Raw genomic sequence first — 22,517 nt, 5'->3', positions numbered from 1 at the left:
TCTCTCCAGGATATTTCAGTTTCCTCTCTCATCTTGTTTCTAGGGCACAACAGGGATGAGCCTGCTTACAGACACTTGAATTTCTATTGAAACAGGAGTTCGCTTGCTTCTTCTACATCATTCTCCTGAAGTGAGACGTCTGGGATGTGTAACATGACACTACGTTACACGGTATAGCCAAGGCGGTATGTAGTTCCTAAGAACACATCCATTAATATGCAGACAGAGCACATGTGAAACCCAAACAGTTAAGGTAGCAACACTGAGGAATTTGAAACCATTCTTTTATTTCAAAACTCAAGTATGTGATACTATACAGTACAATACCAGCACACTTGTGCAAAATCTTACATTATTACAAATTTAAATATGATACACAAAAATAGTGCCCTTTAAAAACTCCTTTTACTAGAAACATCTGTGCTGTGCAGGAAAAACAACAAATGTGTCTTGTTAAAGCAGAAAAATAAATATTGCACCTCAAGAAAACTATTTCAGTGTTTAGCATAAATATTTCTTGTTATCTGATGTGATCTTTGAACACAGAAGAAGATTGGATTTTTTTTCCAGATAAAGCAACCTAATATCCAACAGATAAAATTACATTTAGAGTAGTTCTTGAGCTCAATCTAGTTTCCTATTTAAGAAGGTGAATTCATTAACTAACCGAAAAATATAAGCAAAAATATTTGATGTGCTGTTAGTCATTGTGGTTCATTATCTTTAGTGGACATTTTGCTCAAAGTAGTTAAAAAAAGAACAACATTTTTTTAAAAAATAAACTTTATCTTCATCTTTTCATCCGCATCAAAATCACTTGCCTCTTCCAGTCCATTCCTCCCAACAATTAATAACTTTGTGGCTAAATTATACTTGCCTTAGACATGCAAGTAGTTCACTTCAAATCATTACAACTACTTAGGGAAATTCTCCCTGTGCATAAAGTCCGCAAAAAGCCAAGTGCTGAATTTCAAGAGAGGATGGAGACCTTGTTCACCCACTGACCAACAAAAACTTAGCACATGCTTAACTTTAAGCAGTTCAAGAGTCTTACTGATATCAATAACTCTCTACATGTATTTAAAATAAGGTGTTAGACCCACATCAGTGAAGATGTAAATAAGAGCGAATTAATTTGATTATAGGCTTTGTTAATTATTTTCCTCAGTGCAGCCCAACATTTCCACAATCACTTAATCAAGTAAGTGCCATAATTTTTGGCACAGAGGATTCTGAATCTCCAGGACTATTTATCTTCAATTTTTATTGCTTCATTACGTTGTCAACGCTATTTGTAAAGAAAATTAAGTTAAAGAAGTTGATTTTAATAAATAAGTACTCAAAGAGCAACTGACGAGTTTCTTCAAATACTGAAAGTACGTGAAATGTAACAGTAGTTCTTCATGGTCAGATATTCTAAGTGAACCAAACAGATACCAAGTAATGTGCAAGAAACCTTCTTCTGTCTTAGTCTTACAATTTTAGACCAAATGACACTTTCCCATTATCCCTTTTGAACTTACACTATTCCTCAACAGTATATACTTTAAAATAAAAACCAAACCTGCCAGCTGCTTATAGACCACACCAGCAAAAAAAAAAAAGTAGCAGTGGTGTGCTTTTTAATTATTTTTTTAAATTTTAATTTCAATTTTCTTTTCCCATATAAATGTCTCTTAAGAAACATGTGGTTAAAGATGTAACAAACAAAATGCACCAGTGGGATATTTGTTACTAGTGCCAGATATGTGAAGTAAATTTGAGTTAGAAACCTGTTTTCTTTGATAGTTAGCTTGAGGTTCAGTGTTCATACCAAAAGAAAACAAGACAATACTAACTGCATCTGAACTGAAATTACAGTACTTCATAACATACTTGTCCTTCAGTTGGTAAACAGACCTGTTAATCAGTCAGAAAATGCCAGAAGAATGCAAGACACGAGTGCAATCAAGTGTCACATTCATTTTGATACTGTGGCTAGGTTCAAGCATATACCTATGGAAAGACAAACACAGTTCATCTTCAATCAGAAGTGCTGTTCAGCATGCACATTTTTTATACCTTAAGAGACATGCATTTTGGTCTCAGCCCTATGTTGTGTGGTTTTTTACAGATAATGGCTTCACCATTTTGAAATTGCTTGTCTAAAAATTTTAGCCTTTCACATTCTTGTGTTAGAACTCACAATTCCTAAATAGGCAGAACTGTTAAAAAATCTGGGCAAAAATTTAATCTATTATAACCCGCTAGTTTAGCTCTGAAAGCCTATCAACAGTTCTATACTTGGCATCAGATTCTGCAAATGAGCTACTAAAAACATGCAGTGGCCTCTTCAAAGTCCTCACTGCTTTCATGTCCTGATTCATCTAGGCACTGGTAGGGTTTTGGCTGTACACAGAACTGTGTTCCTATTGCAGATCTCAAAGGATAACTATTTCCAGTATTAGCAGCAGGGCACAGTCCACTTAGTGTGATCATCTGTATGGACAGGTTTGAAGACACTTTTGTTCATTTTTCTTTTTTAAATAAAGAATTGAAGATTGCTTCTCACATCCAACTGCTGTGTGCCACTCTGAGTGGCATATGCAAATTGGTTTCAAAGCATTTTTGATATATCAGAAGTTCCCACATTTATTAACATCAACTGTGTCACCTAGACGTAATTTTAGGTTTTGTTGTGTATCCCATTTTAAAAAAACAGTGGTGGTCCCATTCTTACTGTCTATCATAAAACACATTTATGCATGTACTTATTATTTAAATGTTCCATTTAAATAATCATACAGATAATTCCTCTTACAAAATTACTTTATCTGCAAGGCATTTGATCTGATAATATAATTCTAACCTCTACAGAAGAGCTTTGGTTTCTACCCAATAATCATGATTCAGGAAATTAGTTAGACTCTTAAAACCCAAAGGACTTAAATGCTATTAGTACTTCAACAATCACCAATAAATTCAGGAAATGCAAAGTAAAGCACTAAGTGCAAATGCAGGTTTTAGAATTTTCTTCAAAATCACAGCAGAGATGTCAAGATCCTGTGCAAATCATTCTTTTAAATGTCTTGCTGGTTGCTGATTACCGCCACAACCTGATCATGATTCAGTGTTACTTTATTTGTACCAGTCATTGACAATAAGAGGACAGACAGGATCATTTATCAGACTGTCATTTGGGCAAGTTATGTTTACAATGTGTCCCCAAACCTGATGGTGGCGGGTAACTCGTCTAACAGATCACATTTAACAACCATAAGGATGACTAAGCACTACCTTTAACAACTGTGTTCTACTGTGTGTACTTGCTCAGGTACCATAAAGACATGGTTGTTCCTTTATTGTTCAGTGCGTTGCTCATGTTGAAATCCTGAGTTCCACCAGGAATATTGATGGGGAGCAGAACAGCTGGACTTCCCTTCAGGTCCCTCTGATTTTTCATCACAGGAGTTGTATGAATGGTAGATTCCCAGCACCACAGCAAAAATTATTATCGCAGCCACTACAAGCCATATCACATTCCAGTGTTTACACAGTTTGGGGTACAGTATATGTAAATAATTAATGATGACTTCAAGTCTGCTGTAAAATCAAAAGAAAACTGTTATATATTAATCATATGCAAATGTATTATCTTAAGCTTTTCAATTTGAGAAGTTTCATAAATGTATGGTGCACCCTCTTTCTTCAAAAATACAAACACCTCGTCAAAGAAGAATCAGTCTCTTAAGTTCTTTTTAGAAGAAAAAGAAGAAAAAGTTCTTTTTAGAAGAAAATCTGGCAAATCTCAGGGCTTGATATGATGTAAAATTCTGCTCTTTTCATAGTGTGCCCAACTAAACTAAACATTAGAACACTTCTTCTTAAGAGTTTCATGACTAGCGAGATGGCTGCCCTTCTGCACATGGCGGAAATCTCAACTTCAGAGAGGTTTATAACCATGATGGTTATGAAATGGAAATGAATTCTTCTGGATCAGGTAAGGAATCCTACCTTAGCTTGCAATGGGACATATTACTTGTTTTGGCCAGCATTCAATTCCTCTCTAATGCAAAAGTCTCTTTGCTTTTAAAATGCAGGAAATTGCAGGTATATTGAATTGGGTGGTAGAACCACCCAGGAGACTCAATAATTAACTAAGAAAAGTTGAAAATTTCAGAGAAGTTTTCCAGTTAGGCACTAAATGCTTCAGGTAAGACAATAAGCAGAGGATTCATAAGTCCCCAGTACAGACGAAGAGCGTTGGGTACAGACAAACACAATAAACATGTCACACTGCTGAAAGGCAGGAAGTTCAGCATAGTGCTGTTCTGCTGCACCTACACAGCTCCTAGGGAGAGCAGGCGCCTGCCTGTAGCAGTCCAGCATAGCCGAGGAGCTTGTCTTAATCTGCATTCACCTTGCAGAGGTACTGAAAGACTCACCTGCGAAGACCGTTGGGAATGACATACGGCACAAATAGAGGCATCAAATTCCTGATTTACAACGTTATGAGACAATGCATGCCTACTGAGAGACACATTCTGGCATCTAAAGAACTTCTGTGGAATATTTTCTACCTCAAATTAAAACCAAACCCCATTAGGATGAAGCATCTTGATGTCAACATACAATTTTCGTTGAAACACTGAAGTAAAAAGTTTTGCATATCTTGAAATAGTAACTCTTGAAAAGTTTTGGTATCTTGAAATATGCCTTTCTGTGAACATGCTGTTATTTCAAATATGCTTCCCTAGACTGGAAGAAAACACGTCAAGATAACAGTAAAAAACACTTGGTTGGCTACCACAAATAGAAAGAAGTGGCTGCTCTTGTGTGGACATCTTACGCCCCTGTCTCACCTGCTTTTCAGGGTTTTTATCTCATCTTCATTTTCACTTTCTTCGTGTTCATCATGACTTTCTTTTGGTGTCTCTTCATCTTCTTCCTTTAGTTCCTGAAGTTCTTTGGTTTTCTTCAAGCCTTCCTGATAGCTTTAACATAACAAAACATTTTTCTTAGTCTAGCACACTGTATAAGCCTGTTCCTATGCAATGCAGAAGTAGCTTTATGTTTTGTTACATGCAATAAAACACAAGTAGCAGTGTTGCAGCACTCAGACAAGAGTCAAAATTAGCCAAAGACCATGAGTATGGCACACAGACAGCCACCCTCCCATAACAGAGCATTTTATTAGCTCTGCTACCAAATCTATCATTTTGAAAAAGAGACTATAGTCCTCAGCAAAGCACAGCTTCTCTCTATTGCAAAGGAGTTGGTAAATATTTCTCTATATTTTTCAATCATTCCAAACACCCTCTAGATTCTTCATTTCCCTAGAGAATAAGTGCAAATCAATGCTAAAGGTAGATGCCTTGTGGGATTTTGCAGGAGAGGATCAAAATTTCTGTCGCACACTTAGCAGAAAGTTCTTTGCTTGACATTCAGAAACAGGTCCTGAAGCTGTTAACTGCCCCAAAACATACTGTGTAAAGCACTTTGTGACACAAACACTATGAGTTTACTGCAAATGTTGATACCTACTCTACTCGTTTCCACGTATACTTTTCAGAATAAACATTTTAGAAAGTTGGGTTGGATTATCCTATCGTGAAGCTGAACACTGTTGACATAAGAACACCCATTCAAGTCAGAAACTCCGATATAACTGCTCTCCCACAGCTTGGCTAACATTACTAAAGGATGAAAGTGAACAGCTGCAATGCAATCACAGTGAGTGAAGCACACTCGCATTGTTTCCCACACTGCTTCAGTGACCATCTTCTAGGAACTCATATCGATTATGTCACTGATTTTGCATTAAAAATTACATTACAAAATCATATGTCCTCATCTGGTAGCACATATTTACAGATTTAGTTCACATAAAATATTCCCACCCTTTGTTGTATGCTTCCTCTTCTATCTTGGCTTTAGTTTCCGGATTGATTTCTTCCATCCCACTCTGTGTCAGCACAGAAGTAGAGGTTTCACAGTCAGGCTCCCCATTAGTCTTACCACTGCTAAGACAAAAGAATCAGACAAATAGAAAATGGCACCACTGAAATGGATTGGTTTTGCAGTATACTACTGTACAAGAACAATCACATGCAATTTTGTAGCTCCTAATTTTTCTTCTTGAATGTACACTGGAGAACTAAAATTACTTTCAAAAGAAAAAATGTTAAACACTAAGTAAAATTTTAGTTTCAAAATGTTCTAATTGAAGAACAGTAATTAATATGTTCCTAAGGTATTAAAACTTGCATTTTGTTTCTTCTTTAAAAAAGAAAAGCCAAGAGCATTTGTTTCCTGGCCTATCCATGGCATTTATTTGCTATTCTTTAAAATATTTCCCTCAAATTTTTTAAAATCATCTTAGATATTGTAGCCTGCTATGTCAGAGAAAAAAAGCAAAAGTAATACCAAATTTTAATTTAACAAAACATTTTTCTTGTCTGCCTTTTAGGTACTCCTCTCTGGTGAGTTTATATGCTGAACTTATGCACAAGCTAATAACATACAAACACAGGCATAGCTTTTGTCCCTAAAACTGTTCTTAAGTAAAAGCTTTGGGCATTTAGCCTAAATATAAGCCATTGTATGTTACTCTCTTTCTGCAGTGCTCCCCTGTCCTTATTTATTTAACTCTGGGACAAAGAATTTAAGTGATTCAGACATGACTTCGCAAATTTATCAAAGTCAAGGTTTACTAAGTTCACCAGCGGCTCCCATTTTGGCTTCTAGAATTTAACCCTTTTGTAGGCCTTATTTTTCTGGCAGAATAATTCGTCCTGATTGACATAATCTGTGGGCAATGGATTTTCTCTCAAGAAGTCATATTGACATTATTTTCACTTGGACTTTAAAGGCATCTTAATAATAATATTCATATTAACTTGAAGTGCTGAAATATACAAAACTCTGCTGAACTGTGTAATTTTACACTAATATAGCACCTGTCCCATGCATACATATTTACATTCAAACTTGAATTTCAAGTTCTACTTCTGTTATTTGATAACATGATTTGTACTCTTATATTGATAAGGGTAGGTTTTTTAATTATTAGAAATTAAATTGGAAAACAATTATGTAAGAAAAAAATTAAAAATTAAATTAATTCTCTTTTTCAGAACGTTTGTACAGTTTCAAAAGATGGTCTGAATTTTGCAGAGTTTTCTTGAGTTGTAACAACTACTGCCATAGTTCACTCTTTGGGTTTTTTTCCCAATTATTGCATATTTTCATTCTTGGTAAAGTACAGAGATAAAACAAAGACAAAAGATAAATTTATTCCTGCCTTGGCACTAATATAAAGTATGTGAAATCAATATTGTGTATTGATGTGAGAGCTATGTATTTTAAAGCTTTTAATTTGCATGTTTAAAGCATCCTAACAAACTTTAATTTAAATTAGTATTACAGATATTTTATTAATGTCTAAACATTAATAGTCTAAGTGACCAACATAGTAGTAGTAGTAACAAAACCAACAAAAATCCATGTGATGTTTTATTATGTTTTACTTCTGAAACATCAGCAAGCAACTTCCTTGTAATATGCAACATTTCCTGAAAGAGATAAGTATTTGGAAGGTGCCTGGCTTTCTAGACTGATTATACATATGAATAAAATATATATACATGGGTTTGCAAATGCAACAGTACCTGTATCCATAATGGTACTGTTTACAAAGACCTTGTAGAGCAGCTTGAATATGCCTTCTGTTCTCAACCCAGCCTCACATGTTTTCATTTTGCCCATCTTTGTACTCTATTACTGCATGAGTTTACATTTCAAGAACTTGTATAAAACTAAATTACGTGTCTACATGAATTTCAACTGGAAGAACTTCAAAGTTCTTTCCAGAACTGTGTAGATGCACATGCTTTCCAGCAGAGCAATTCTTTGCTTTCCTTGTCCATGTAACTATTATTTTGTTCCAAAAGGAGTACTAATTAAACCCATGGAATGACTCATGGAACTGTTATGGAAAAATGTCATGACCTCTACACTAGTGGTAAGTAATACAGAGTCCAAAGGGCAAATGTTTAATGAAAAATATTTTTGCAATTTATAGGCACTAAAAAACCACAGATATTGAGGCATTTGCTTGTTACTAGGCTGAAAAAATATAAAAAAAAATCTTTTGTATGTCTATTGTTTTAATTTTACAATGCAAATTTGTCTGGCTGTTATAAGTAAAATCTCAAGTTTTTAAAACTAAAATTTCAAACCTAATGCTTTAATTTACCTGAATGTACAGTTCATTTATACCAAAAGAAGAGTTACTACTCAATTTAATCATTGTTTTGACTTCCGTAAATTTTTGATGACCTACTATTAAGTTAAATGATACTTAGGAAGTTTATATACTTATGTTTATAAACTTCATGTTTATGTTTATGTTTAAATAAACTTATGTTTATGTTTAAATTTAGAAACCTACATGATGTTGTATATCATAGTATTTCAAAATAAAATTCTTAGCAGATGGCCATATGTTGAATAGCCAAGGGCAGAACACAAACTTCTTGTACTGGTACAGTCAAGGAATATCCATACTCAGGGTTGCTCATGGCCAACTTTAGATACAGAATTAATTTGTTCCAGGATATATATTTTAAAAAAAGCCATGGGCATTGTATGTAATACTCTTCATTTCGTTAAGTTCTGAAGGCAGGCCTACTCAAATGTGTAAATGTATAATCTTCTGCTGCAGTCCTACTTGATGAGTTCAAATGATCCTAGCAGGCAAGCTTTAGTTCTGAGACACTGCTTATAAACTCCTTGAATGTGAAAAGAACAATATGATGGTGACATACAAAAATACAGTTAAGGGATTGAGACTCAACCTAAACCAATATTGTGCCACTGATTTCAAGACGTAAGCCTTGGCGTAAAAATTCTGATAGGAAAGATAGAAATTATAGAATTTTCATTTCATACTGAGATTTATTAGGTAATGAAATGACCCAGAGAAAACTCACTTTTCTAAAAGTGCTGGCAGAACTGGAGTAGATGTTAGATTGTTCCTTCCATTGCTTGGTGATTCAGACTGTAAGCAAAAAACAGCAATAAATGTTACATCCGTGTATTAATTTCAAATGAGTCTTCAGTAAAATGACAAAGTCAGTGTCTTCCCACACCCATGAGCATGGTATCTTTAATATGGAACTTCCAAATTAGTCCCTCTAACCACAGTAAACAATAGACCTCCATGCTAAGAAGAATTTTCTGTGACATTCCCTTCTACCCTGCTCATGTTTTTCAAGAAAAGCCTTTCTTCTTCATATGTTGATCACTGAACAGCAAAATTACTCCACTGTTTCTCTCTGTATTGGCCTAGGAAGATTAATTTGTTAACTAAGTTTTCGATGGAAAATTTTAACTAAAATAAACCATAATAAATCATGGTAAACAAACACACGTTGTTCCTGAAACAATTGACTCAGAGTACATAATAACTAAATTGCACGAACAGATTGTTTTCTTAAAACTAAAATGGATTTAGCTTCTCAGCAACTCAGTTGCACAGCCCTACATTTTTAACAGAAAACGGCATAGTTTTCAGGTTACGTGCCACCTTACCTTATCTCTGAACAGCTGGTATGCCTTGCAGTTTTCCTCCAAAGCATTTACATAGATTTACTAGGTTCAAAGTAGGTTCTCATTTAATTTATTAAGATTTTATAAACAAAAAGTCAAGGCAAAGGCTCCCCTAATCCCATATCATCACAGAACTTCTAAATTTGTACCCCACACATTTCTGTACATTGATTACACACTTTTCTATTTAGTGGACTTCTGGCAAAGAAGATAAGCAGTCCAGCCATCTTCTGTGGATGCTAGTTAAAACTTCTTTCCCACAGTAGACAATTATTTTGACTACCTCTTTCCAGTATGTTACTGTAGATTAAAAGGCCAGTTGCCTCAACTAATGTCTAATGCCTCTGAATCACCAGCTAGCCCTGTTCAGCTGTGTGTCCAAAGCGATCATTTATGGAGGAAGGTTCTGAAGGCACATGTCCCTTCACAACAGGCGACCCTTTGGCGACCCTCTTCACTAGCATGGAGTCAAAACAAATTAAACCAATGAGAGGGCTTACATTTTTTAATAACTATGGCTTGACCCTATGCAAGAGTGGTTTAAACAAAAATGAGTGTCTTAACTGTGAGTTTTACTTACCAGGGATGGCATTGAAGGTGTAGGTGAAGCAGCTGGTGACTGACCAGGAATGTTTAAGGAGTTAAATTTAGGAACAACTGCAACACTGACTCTCCTTCGAGGCATATTCTGTGACAAACAAATATTTTTTTCTATCATACAACAAGATAGGCTGAAGAATAATTCTACAAGTTAATAGGTGTGGCAAAAATGTAGGTTAACGTCCCTTGGAAGAAAGGAGAGTTGGGAGCAAAATTAAGATAAATGGCTGTTAGGGCTCTGGTTTTCCCCAGAACTTCCTCTAGAACTGTCTGGTATGGCAAGTGTTCAGTGTGAAATGAGGTGTTGTACAGGGATGCTACTCTTTTCCCTCCACAATGAAAACCCAATAGGGTAAATTGCACAACAGTTGTTCTGAGCTGTTATTTTCAGTTCTTATTAGAGGCTATTATCTTTGGTTATAACAGATGTATGATACTGGGAAAAGTGCCAGTGTCACAATTGAATGGAAAATAATGCAGTTACACATGAAACTCTTCTCTTGCTATGTACCCATTATAATACACAGTACCCACTATGATACATTAGTAATTTCTAAACCTAAAATTTATAATTTACAGAAACAGTAACATCTGTTTCCTCCACAAAAGAACAGAGCCTTCTCCCCCACCCTTGAGGTGTTAGATATCTGTCTAGCATCGTGTGACATTGCTCACATTTCCCAAAGACCATGGAAATTCTTTATATGATAAACACATGCTAGCTGTACACAATATATTCTAGCTCAAGTAAAAAAAGAAAAAGAAAAAAGTAGATTCCATACAATGCCTCTGACCACCAATTTTCATAATGGTCACACTGGGACTTGGCTCCCTCAAATCACTTGTTGTTTTAGGAAGTTTATTACAAAACTTTATTTCCAACAGTTGGGAATTTTGCAGAAATGGCCATGTTAAAGTTATTAATTGGTCAAGCCAAAGCAATGTGAGATAATGTCTCACTCTGAATGCTCCGTCAAACCAAACAGGCTATTTTGGTGCTAATTGAAAAATAAGCCCATTTAAAAATTACAGTTTACATTTAAGGTACTCTGAACATGATATGTAATATGATATGATCACTGAATCCCTAATCATATAGTAAGCTTTGATCTGATGTTCAGCTTCCTCACTGAGGAACTAGAATGAAGCCCAGAACATAAGCACTTGTGCTCTGAAGCACAAGTATGCAGCCTGGAATACAACTATTCTTAAATAAAAAGGTCCCTTTTTAAACTTTATAGCTTCATGGAAAGCATTATCATTATTGCAGAGAGGCATTCTTAATCATGTATCCAAAATTACAAAGCATTTGCACTAAATTACATGAACAACACTGAGAATTTACCAGCACTATGTTTTGAACACAGCTTATAAAACTGAATGTATGTAGACAAAGAAATTTCACTACATAAAATGTTCACTTCATTTTCTTTGTATTGTAGAAATACCTTTCCAACAGTAAGAGACATGGATCTAGATGAGCGAGGTACTCCATCTTCTGCGTAAAAACAGGAGATAAAGAACAGTCTTAGACTATATGGGTATCTATAAATAATAATAATAGAGCCATTGCTTGTATTTCAAACTCAGATATAGTATATTTATATGAGGTCTGTAGTGACTGCATATTTATCTGTCATATAGTTCTGGTTTCAATTACATCTGCAGAAGAAATTTGAAATAATTGCAAAAATTGAGATGAGGAAAAGCCCATTATTTGCCTCCATACAAAAGTTACAAGCAAACTAGGAAAGAAAAGGTTGGAAAAAAGAAAAAAAAAACCTCCATTTTTTAATACTGAAATTTTGCCATTATCTGTCATCTAAGAGGTAGTTGCATTAAAACTGTGCAAGCTATGCATATGTGCAAGAGGCCAATGAAAATACCATTGGACCTCATCAGATCTGGGAAGTGATAGTGATTTTGCATTACAGTACTATAGCACTAGGTATGGCTTACCTGAGGTGTTTTAGCTGCTACATCTACAACTTTTTGAAATCTACTCCTGTAGATCAGCCCTTCCTGAACAGGTTTCTCAATACGTCACTTTTTATCACTGATAGCACCTGGCACCTCCCTGCATAGAGAGGCAAGACAAATCCTTAATTTCTTTTTTATTTTACCTGATGCACCGTAGCTTCTGCTAGAGTTCTGATTGGCAAGTTTCTTGAACTCCATTAGTTCAGCATGATCCTTTTCATATGTTCTTTTCAGATTTTCCACATACTGCATCATTACTTCTGTTGCCTTTGACATACGCTTCTCCTAAGGAAGAAAAGAGAAGAATACTCAAGTAACCTTTATGCTTCACAAACAAATTACATGCTGCCTGTCAGGGCTAAATTGGTAATAGTTGTTGTTACAGAAATATTAGTACCTTCATGACTGAAAATTTTGAAGCTAATTGGAACACAAATGCATATATCCACAGAATATTATAATTTATTTTGTCATATATTTATACAGTCTGCCTGTGTGCCTATGTTATTAGTTACGTGGTATATGTACATTTGTTTTCAAACCCTCGGAATGGGCAGAGGCAACAGTGTTGAATCTGAGAGGGTAACGGTGTGTTCTCATTGATACTGGCTCTGTTCTTACACTCCTTATAGTTGTCTACCTCAACTATTCCAAAAGGCAGGTTAGTGAAGTAGATGAGCTTTTTGACCCAGAAAAGCTTCTTTATTCATGCTGCACTGATTTTAAATACATTTCTTGTGATGCAGCTATAGTTCTGAAAAATGTATATGCTCGTATCATACAGATCTTGAATAGCTTCATGGGTAATCTTCTGTTTGAATTCTATTTCCAGACCAAAATAGTGTCTTAACTGACACTACAATAAACGTCTTTAATATGTCAAAATGGCAAATAAAATTCAAAGGGCTCATAACCTCCAGCTATGGCTGAAAAAGAGAAAGAGTGACCATGTGCACCCAGGACACGTGTTAGACACCAGGATGTTCTTACCTGCCGAATGGCTCCAACCATCTCAGCACGACTTGACAGTCTAGCAGCTAAGCGCCGCAGAACAGCAATATCCTCCAACAGCTTCTGGTAAGCTTCTCTGTGTTCATAGTGATGCCATAAGTGAGCCGACGACTGAAGTGAAAATACATAAGCTTCACTGTCATGTCTTGCCACTTTTAATTCAGATGAAGTACCCTGAGCCACAGAAGTGGAGCAGATGTGTCCAGGCAGATCTACACATGGACAAGTTAGCCCCAGAGGAGTGCCATCACTGCCATCAGAGATAACTGAGCAAGGGCTGCTGTTCTGTTTCAAAATGCTGCTTCACTGCGTATTGCAGGCACACCTTTCGAGGAGCTAAAAAGGGCTAAGCATATTTGCAATACTTTTCCTTTTGAAATAAAGATGAATCATGCCTAGCTACCTATGAACTTAAAAATGCCAAGATTTTTTTAGTACTTACAAATGATTGCCAAAACACAAAGAACATTTTAATTCACTGGGCACAAAGTGTTCACAAGGCTGCTTATGTTCTTTCAATTCTGTGGTACTTTAGTTATTTGAAAAATGAGACATTATAGTCTTGAGAATTCCAATTGTAAAAAAGTAATCAAAAGCAATATCGCCTGTAAATCAAATGGCAACTGCAATTTCTTAACCATTTTTTGTCAACTAATACACACATTTATGCACTGGATTGTCACTTAGCTCAGATTAATACTGAAAAGCACTGAGGCATATAAATTCCTTGGGATTAGTTACCAAAAGCAAGAGTGAATTTAGATGTTTTATTAGGCAAAGCCTTAGTGAACACCCCTTCTCTGAATGTGTTTTCTGTTCACAGAGAAGTTTGATACGAGAAAGGCCCATACAATTTTGTCCAGACTTAGAGGCAGACTGTGTGATGCTGGATGATTCCTATATTCTTAAAATGCATTTTCAGGATGCACCAGTTTTGGCACCAAGGTTGTCTTCAGTAATTAATCACTGTGTTGCTGTTCACACAATTCTCCCTCTGACCAGTTGCGCTATGTCCTAGTTCTCTGCAACCCCTCACCTGTATTACTGCAAGAGGCAGTCAACACATTGAAATGATCTGTGTGAAAAGAATAACCTCTCTCTCCTCTTCCTCTCCTTCTTCTCCTCTTCAAAAGAAGGGAGTGATGTACAGTAACTTTTTGGGTAGAGTCATTTGAAAAATTGCATTTGTAATGCAAACCTTTGGTGTAGAAACAGCCAAGATACTGGTAAATTGGGCACAATGACAACAATGCCAGCAACAAAAAATTCTTAAACTTATTTATCACTGAAGCTAATGTGATAAGAAATTGCCACCAAAATTTTACTGCAAGACCCAAGAAGCCATAAAGGAATCTGTTTCAGAAACACATGCACAAAGTTTCAGCTTTTCAAGTTTTTCTTGGCAACTGTAACTTCCTTATTTTCTCAAACAAACCTGAAGTTCATGTAAATCAGCATCCCCTTGAAGTTGGGTTTTTGAATAGAACATCAATTATCACAAGATTGATAAAAAATCATAAAGACTGGTAAAACTGTCACTGAGCCATATAACATGCCTGTCCTACAGAAATGAAGATAACCTCCCACTGAGACTGGAACAAGTCTAGGTCTAATGTGATACAGTTTACACAGGAGCTGTCATTTCATTTAATTACTTGCTAGTTTATTCCACTGTATGGAACAAAAGCTTTTGAATGAAAATGGCAATTTCCACTTTGTTGTAAATTACTTTTGTAAAAAAAGCTTGTAAAATCCAGACTGTAGCGTGTGAAGTGCACAAAGGAGGAAAAAGATAACCACGTCCATCCCATGCTGGCAACATGGTCCTTGGTGCCTCATTAGGATTCTTAACAGAAATACATGAGAAATATAACAGACTAATTGTTTGCAGTTTTAAGAGCCCTTACACACTAGTTGTAAAAATGTGTATGTATACAAAATATTATCATAAATAAACCCCAGAGATTTAATAGGTTGTTTCTGATTGCTCTTTAAACAAAGAACAGAGGGCAAGAGCAGCAAAACATTCAAAACGTCTTTTTCCCCCCAGCAACAATTAACCCGGAAAAGCAGATTTGAAATTCTAGATGAAAAGATGCAAATACCAAAATCTTTTTTAAATTGTATCCTTTGTTACCTGATGATGTTCTTAATAAAGTAAATGGGAGAATCGTATGTTCTCCTATTTCTCCAACCTATGGCAGCATCTCCTTGTAACATTCAAATTCGGTCTATGGGTATTTCATTTAGCAGCACAGTATCTAAGGATTCCTTCCTTTTTTGCACAAAATACGCGCAGCACATAAATTGACACAAAGATATATTTGTCATTTCAGTTAGAAAATCCAGAGAAAGCTGGCAAGAAGGATTGAAAACTACTGCTGACAGAAGAATATCTGGCACAGCTGGAATGAAAATGTATTCAGGCCCATTACCTGATCCTGGGACTGCAAGAATTTTTTAAGTAATCCTTGCTGTTTCCTTTCTTATACCGCCTTCACTATATGCAGTTAAAAGGTCCTTCAAGCCACAAATCTTAGGATTCAGATCATTTCAGTATCTCACCTAACTGGACACCTCAAATTTACTGCTAAAGAAGCTCTTGCCCACAACTGCATGGATCAGTGCTCAAATTGCAGTTCTGAATGTTTCTAGCACGGTGACAAAGCTCGTCACAGGCTTATTCCAAGAACTGAACAGCAAGTTCATAGTATTTATTCCTGAAATCTGTTACTGGGGCAGCATCTTCCATGCATTTCCAGCAATGGTGGTGCACTGTGGCAGAAAATGCTCTCTCTCATGTAGACTGGTAGGCAGCTTAGAGGAAGGAGCTTGTGCAACAGAAAATGATGTTTTAGGGTTAAATTTAAGAAGGCTATAAGCAAGTATAGCCACACATATCTGAAACGTGTGTGCGCCTTCATGGACACTATAGTTCAGAAAAAGAATGTTGTTGTTTCTTACCGTAATGGCTGCTTTAAAGTTTTCCAGTTCCTTCTCAGCATTCTCTTCAGTAAGATTTCTCTCTCTCTCTGCTTGGTTAATTCTAGATTCCAAGGTATAACTATCATTTCTAAAGGCCAAGGAAAGTTGTACAAACACATTCTGTTTGGATTAAAAAAGGCATTTTTAAGTAAGTGTCACATTAATGTAATTTCTAGTAAAACTTATAAATAAGGTATGTTTAATAAACTTTGGTGTTTAAATAAGTATTGAAACAGAAAATCAAAAATACTTTAAAAATTAGATTGTTTCAAAAATCACTTCTCTTTACTTCCTCTAAAATATGAATAAATATGTTGCTGCCTCTTTTCCTGAAAGCTTTTCTGAGAGATCAGTAGAGCAGAGACACAGTGAAGGAAGTAGTCTACCAGAAGCAACAGAATCACAACGGGTCTGTTTTCTAGTTGGACTTCCTCCAAGGGTCCCCAAGGTTTTTAAACAGATAGTCTGTGCAGAGGAAGTCCAGGGATGAGCTCACCATTAGCATTGTTTTATCTAAGGGATAAACACCTACTACTGAAGCCAGCGAAAGATTAAGTGCTAACATTTTTATTCTCCTGCACCCTGCTTTTAAAGATTGTTCCTTTTTTACCAGATGCATCATTAGGATTAATACTTTGCAAAGCACAAGGCACTAGCAGTTCCATTAGATTGGAGCTAAAGATCTTTTTCTTGACTGGTATGTGAAAAAAAGATGAAAGCAAGACAGCAAGCCAAAGAGCTACCTATAAAAAAAAAAAAAATTACTGGCTTGAACTGAAAAATAAATAAATTAAATAAACTAACTGCAAGATATCATTAAAAACTGCCCCAAAGCTCCTATAGGCCAATACAAAAAGGCAGTTTAACTCATTTAGTTTCTGGTCTCATTTAAGCTCTATTTTTTTACTACCTTAAGTATATTATAATTATTTCCAAAATTAATGCTTATTTTATTACGAAGAATGCACAAACAAATGCTTTGCTTATTCCTACTCTAAATCTTTTTACAGTCTCTATTGCCTAGAACAATTACCCATCTTTCATAAAATTGTTATTTTGATTGAGTTCAATATGTTTTTTTTCTCTGAGAAATATTTTTTGGAAAAAATAAACCCATTCTCTGGTTCTAATAGCCACCTTTAGACTTAGAGTAACCACTCAAAATCGAGGCATGTGTCTAAAATAACAAGTTTAAGAACATACTTACCTCAACTTCTTTTTCAGTAAGTGGAGGGGAGCTAGAAATAAATGAAAAAGTTCACATCTTAAGTAGTTTTGCCTCTAAAAACAAAGCTGTTGTAATATTTAACTGAAAACAACAACAAAAGACATCCTCCCCTTAAATATTTTATGGTTTCTTCTGCTGAAACCAGTATTTAATTAATTCAATTGTACTTGCTATGGCTAAACCCCATGAGTTTTTTTAAAAGCAACGGAACAGTATCACCTGATGATTGGCAAAAACATACCAAAGTTTCTGGCAACTGCAAATACTGCTACCTGCACTACCTTGTGATAAACTGCAACTACGAGAGCAAGACAGAAGTTACCCTTTTGGAGTCATGGGTGACAATATGCTGTACTTTGGTTTATTATCTTTAGCCATTTTCCTTCTGTTAAAAGTTGAAACCTGATGATGATGATCACAGATAATAAGCAGAATTCAAATCCTAGCTCACTCTATACTGAACCATCCTCTTTTGGTTGCTATCTCTGTTAGAAGTTAGCTAACAATGAGACTGACCGTGATTCTGACACTGACAAAACATACGTTTGTTTTTATGCATTTTTCACCACGAGAATTATTACTGACTATACAAAAACTAGAAAAACTTATAAAAATGCAGTTTCGTAGAATACTATAAAAGAAACGAGATGGACAACATTATATTGCAAGATCTCACTTAAAGGCAGTCATCCCATGTGTTTGAATTTACAGGTTCTTATTCCCGGTAATTGTTCCAAAACATCAGAGAGCTACTCAGTTCTATGCAAGTGATTAGAGACAAGAAACATCTGAAAGATATGACAGGAGCTGTATATACAAATTCTAGTGGATGCCAGTGATAGTTGTGGTTGACACAAGTATCGTGCACTCTGCAGACATGATACTTTCAGAAAATTCAAATATTATTGGAATATTCGTTGCACCATTAATCCGAAATATAGAAATGAATGTGTCTGGCATCAATGAGCAGCAGATTTTTCTTGGTGGATAAAATAATATTGATACTTAGAGTAGTGACCAGAAGAAGGGAGGCCAGTATGTCCTCCCTGTTGGAAAACCATTTTGTGCCTAAAGTATTAGTATTCATATTACTTATTGCTGTTCTAGGAGGAAACCTACTAGAAGGAGTAGTCCTTCCAGAAGGAATTCAAGCATCTGTATGTGTTCTGTAACACAGCACAGAACAATAAAATTCATGTCTTTCCTTTGCAGGGAACATTCTGAGAAATTTATAGTAAGAATGAAAAGTCATGTGTGTATTTATTTAGTAGATTAAGCCAACTGATTAAAGAATATTACCTGAAAAACAGAAGATCTGTATATTTTCTGATTCTCAAAGCCAGTTGAGCATTCACCTATGTTGTACTTACTTGTGAAATTACTTTTCTTTTCAGCGTTTGATTACAGTGAAGCAATGTTCTCTTAGAAATTCTTCACCTCAGGCATTCATTTATGTAGAATGTTCTATGCAACAGTCCCTTCACAACAAAGGTTAATTGTTTATTTCATCTGCTCAGAGAACACTCACTGACTGCTTCAAATGACTGAAGGCTTCTGGTATTTATAGTATAAAAACAATGGGTGAATTTAGGAATAATTTTGGCCAAATATGTGTGCAATTTTTTTAATGTCTAATAAGCATTTTTTTGTTACGGTTTTATTTCTTTCAAAGAAAAGGCTTATGCAGAAATATGGAAGAAGCTTAGATATATTTTAATGCAATACAAAATAAAATATGCTCATTCCCAAAGTTACCAGTGGTGCAAGGTATGCAAGGCTTGTAGTGATAATGCTTCATTTGAGCTTTCTTACCTATATTTTCGGGCCAGAGCAAAATATTTTCCGAAGTTACAGACTTTTGTATCATTTTAAACTTAAACCACGTCCCCACAAAAGGAAAATATGACTTAAATCAAAGAAAATTCAGAGGAAAAATCAGAGGATTCCCTTGCTATAGTTACATTGCACTGTGCAACAGTAGCTCTAGCTTTTGTAGGGTGCTACCCTACACATCTGTAACATGCAAACATGCTGTTTCTGACTGCATGAGAGGGAAGGAGAAACACCTGGGCAATGTTAAGCAATCTGCTGATAAGCACCTACTTGCACAGAACAAGGTCAGGGAATTCATGAGCATGTCCTTCAAATACGTTTGCAAAATAAACTTCATTTCCCTGAAAAACTGTCATCTGCAGAGAAACTGCAGAATTCTTACATGCCCAAGTTTTACCATTGGAAAGCAGTACCTGGCCTGATTATTTTTCTGGGGAAAGTAATACTAGCATTTTCAACATGAATTTATAGGTATGTGCAGCTGCAATCCTGAAAACCAGGAGTGGACAGACTGGTGGAAAGATCCGTATAAAAATGTACTTGTAGCATGCAATTTAGGGGCCAGACTTTTTATGGAGAACTTATAAACTAATTTTAAAAGTTGGCCAGTTACTGGAAGTTGGTGCACTGCCCAAAATTTTTCAGAAAATCTGTGTTGCACATTTTAAGACATAGCAATTTGATCCCCTATGAAGGGATCTCATATAAGGGAGTTCACTGGGAACCACTGGTGTGCTTTCCCCCGGATGATGTCTTTCTACTTTTAATGAGCCTTTACCTTCCTGGAAGCGATTTGTGCACTCGTAGTTTTCGCAGCAATACATCAGGAATGCTGGGCATGACATCAGAGCTATTCTTTGTCTCTTCCTCTTCAGTGGGGGAAGGGAGAGGTGAAGGTCCTAAAGACATTTTCAGATAGAAAACTTCTATGTTATTTGAAAAGTCATGCACTAATAGTCAGCATCTCAGAGCCAAATAGGACCTTTTAGCCTAACCATGTAAACAAAAGGGAACAAGAAAAGGTCCATCCCTTCTTGCAGACTGTTACTTCCTTTACTGCATACGGTGAAACATCACTCAGCTCCCCTTTACTGCTGAAGTAATGATCCTATGTCTTCCTTTCGAGCAGTGGAAACAAAAGCAATTGGTACAATTGTCATCCTTTATGCAGAAAGACTGAAGTAATATGCACTCTGACAGTCTCTAATGCACTGAAAAATAATTATCGTATTAGTATTTTTCCTAGAGTTCAAACTGAACCCAAATTCATTATGAGAACATCTAACAGCATTTTGCATTTGTGCTTTATGAGTACAGTTACATAATTTCTGGAATAGTTTAGCTTCGATTTTTTTAATAGAGTACCGTTATTTTCTAAGGCTTTAAATGCCACCTGCCAAAATGAAGTGAAGTATAACATACTGTAGTAAAGACTTTGTGCACCATTTATGGTGATGCATCAACAACATGTACTAGTTTGCATTGCATGTTCTTTGAAACAGGACATAAAGGTTATAATTGCGTTCTCTACTTCTGCCACTTTTGTAAGGACCAAGATATGGCTTAAACTTTTCTTTTTTAAATTCATGTTACTTAACATTTTAATTTTCATTTGTTTTTCATTTCATATACAATAATTCCCCAATCTCCTTCTACCTTGCCAGATTTTAATGAAGGACTCTCCTATAATAAAGTCAGGTTCCCCAAACTGAATCTCAGACTTGGGGATATATCTCTGTACAGCTCTCCTGTTTTGGCGTAACAGAAAGACTTACAAAACAAATAGTGTGTAAAAGCTCATTTTGTAGACGTGGAGAGCATGAATAAGAAAGACAGAAGAGAATGGGAGATTCTTTCTAGCTACATTTGAGTTCTGTGCATTTCCTTTATATTTAAAAATTCTAGTACTTACTTAAGAGCAGTCATGTGTGTCCCCATTAAAAGCCAGCCGGACACCACACTGTCTCCAGACCTAATATATCCCACTTATCTGAAGTTCTGTATATGCAAAGTTGTGTTTACTAAGATGATCACAATAACTTGGCATTGAAAGCAAAACATGATGGAGCCAGTATATTTGATTCATAACAGTAATAATGAAGTATCTGGCTATTGCTTATTGTTTAAGCAAAACTACTACTCCAGTTAAAAAGCACAAGGTGGCTTTTATGACAATGTAAGGAAGTAAATCTCCCTAACAAATTAACTAAGGATTTGACCCCTCACTTGTTTTCCCCACTGAGGACAAGGAGTTGACCCTTAATGTTCTGGCTATCATTTAGATAAGTTAGTAGACTATAAAAAGCTCACAAGCCTCATGAGATCTTGGCTGAAAAGCTGGTTAAAATAATGCTTAGTTTCTCATAATGTTTTCCTCAAAAGTTTCAAATCTGCCAAGATTTTGTAACAGGCTGGTAAAATGGCATCTATTTTACACTTTCAAACAGAGCCTGCTAAATAATTTCTGGGAAATGATATATTAGCAGAGTGACAGGAATAATATTACCGTATCTATGAATCCAAAGATAAAATCACTAAATACAGAAAGAGGACAAGAAGTCTCTTTTAATCTTGTTTCATTCCGACTGAAGATGAGTCTGTTTCCAGAGATAACATGCAATGTAATATCTCAGCCATCTCCCTGTGTAACAGAAACTTTAAAGCGTTATGAAACAGTCCCAAAGCAAATCTATGAATTAGCAAAATGAACAGTATTGGGAAAAATGGAAACTGTCTTTGGATCAAGTCTTGCACAACAAGTTTCAGCTCCTTTCCTATTAACGAGCCCTATTTCAACCAATGTGGCCTTAAAAACATTCTGAACAAGTTCTGACTTAACTACTTCCAAACAAATATACAGTTTTGGTTTAACTATTTTCAATTGATCACTCAGCACTCCTGCTATTCCAGTTGTTGAATTGTCCTCAGGCTTGTATATTTGCTCTTTATTTCTAATCTGAATCTTGTTAGAAGCAGCCTAGAGGCATCAAATCTCATTTGCTTGTGTTAGATTGGAAAAAACATCTGGTGCCAGATTTCTGTTTCCTCATTTATGCAGACTTGTACGCCCTTTCCTTATTAAAAATCATTAAAAAAATCATAAGCCCCCCTCGTCCACACACCCCCCATTACTGTAAGGCATATTTTGCCAATCCTTCAATCACATTCATGTCTCTTCTCTGGCCTTACTCTTACTTATCCACATTGATGTACAGCTGTAGACAAGAAGTGAACATGCCATTCCAATATCTGCCATGTATACTTAAATAAAAAAGCAGGAATAAAGCCT

The 22,517-nt window shown here is 35.7% G+C and overlaps 1 protein-coding gene across 1 annotated transcript in view; it reads right to left on the bottom strand.

Annotated features, from left to right (window-relative positions):
* Window positions 1-3,338: 3,338 nt before the first annotated feature.
* The window catches only part of MRVI1 (murine retrovirus integration site 1 homolog), a 35,141-nt gene continuing 15,962 nt past the window's right edge, over window positions 3,339-22,517 (bottom strand). Inside the window, exons 10-20 of the mRNA XM_010161099.1 lie at window positions 20,007-20,127; window positions 17,375-17,405; window positions 16,147-16,287; window positions 13,162-13,293; window positions 12,315-12,456; window positions 11,640-11,689; window positions 10,172-10,279; window positions 8,973-9,040; window positions 5,880-5,999; window positions 4,842-4,973; window positions 3,339-3,582 (exon numbers count right to left, since the gene is read on the bottom strand). Coding sequence (XP_010159401.1) covers window positions 3,339-3,582; window positions 4,842-4,973; window positions 5,880-5,999; window positions 8,973-9,040; window positions 10,172-10,279; window positions 11,640-11,689; window positions 12,315-12,456; window positions 13,162-13,293; window positions 16,147-16,287; window positions 17,375-17,405; window positions 20,007-20,127 — 1,289 coding nt within the window. The remainder of the gene's footprint in view (window positions 3,583-4,841; window positions 4,974-5,879; window positions 6,000-8,972; window positions 9,041-10,171; window positions 10,280-11,639; window positions 11,690-12,314; window positions 12,457-13,161; window positions 13,294-16,146; window positions 16,288-17,374; window positions 17,406-20,006; window positions 20,128-22,517) is intronic.

This window comes from Eurypyga helias, unplaced genomic scaffold, assembly GCF_000690775.1.
Source record: "Eurypyga helias isolate BGI_N326 unplaced genomic scaffold, ASM69077v1 scaffold8301, whole genome shotgun sequence".
Lineage (NCBI taxonomy): Eukaryota > Metazoa > Chordata > Aves > Eurypygiformes > Eurypygidae > Eurypyga > Eurypyga helias.
Note: the sequence above shows the minus strand (reverse complement) of the source record. Positions and strands in the feature narration are given on the sequence as shown.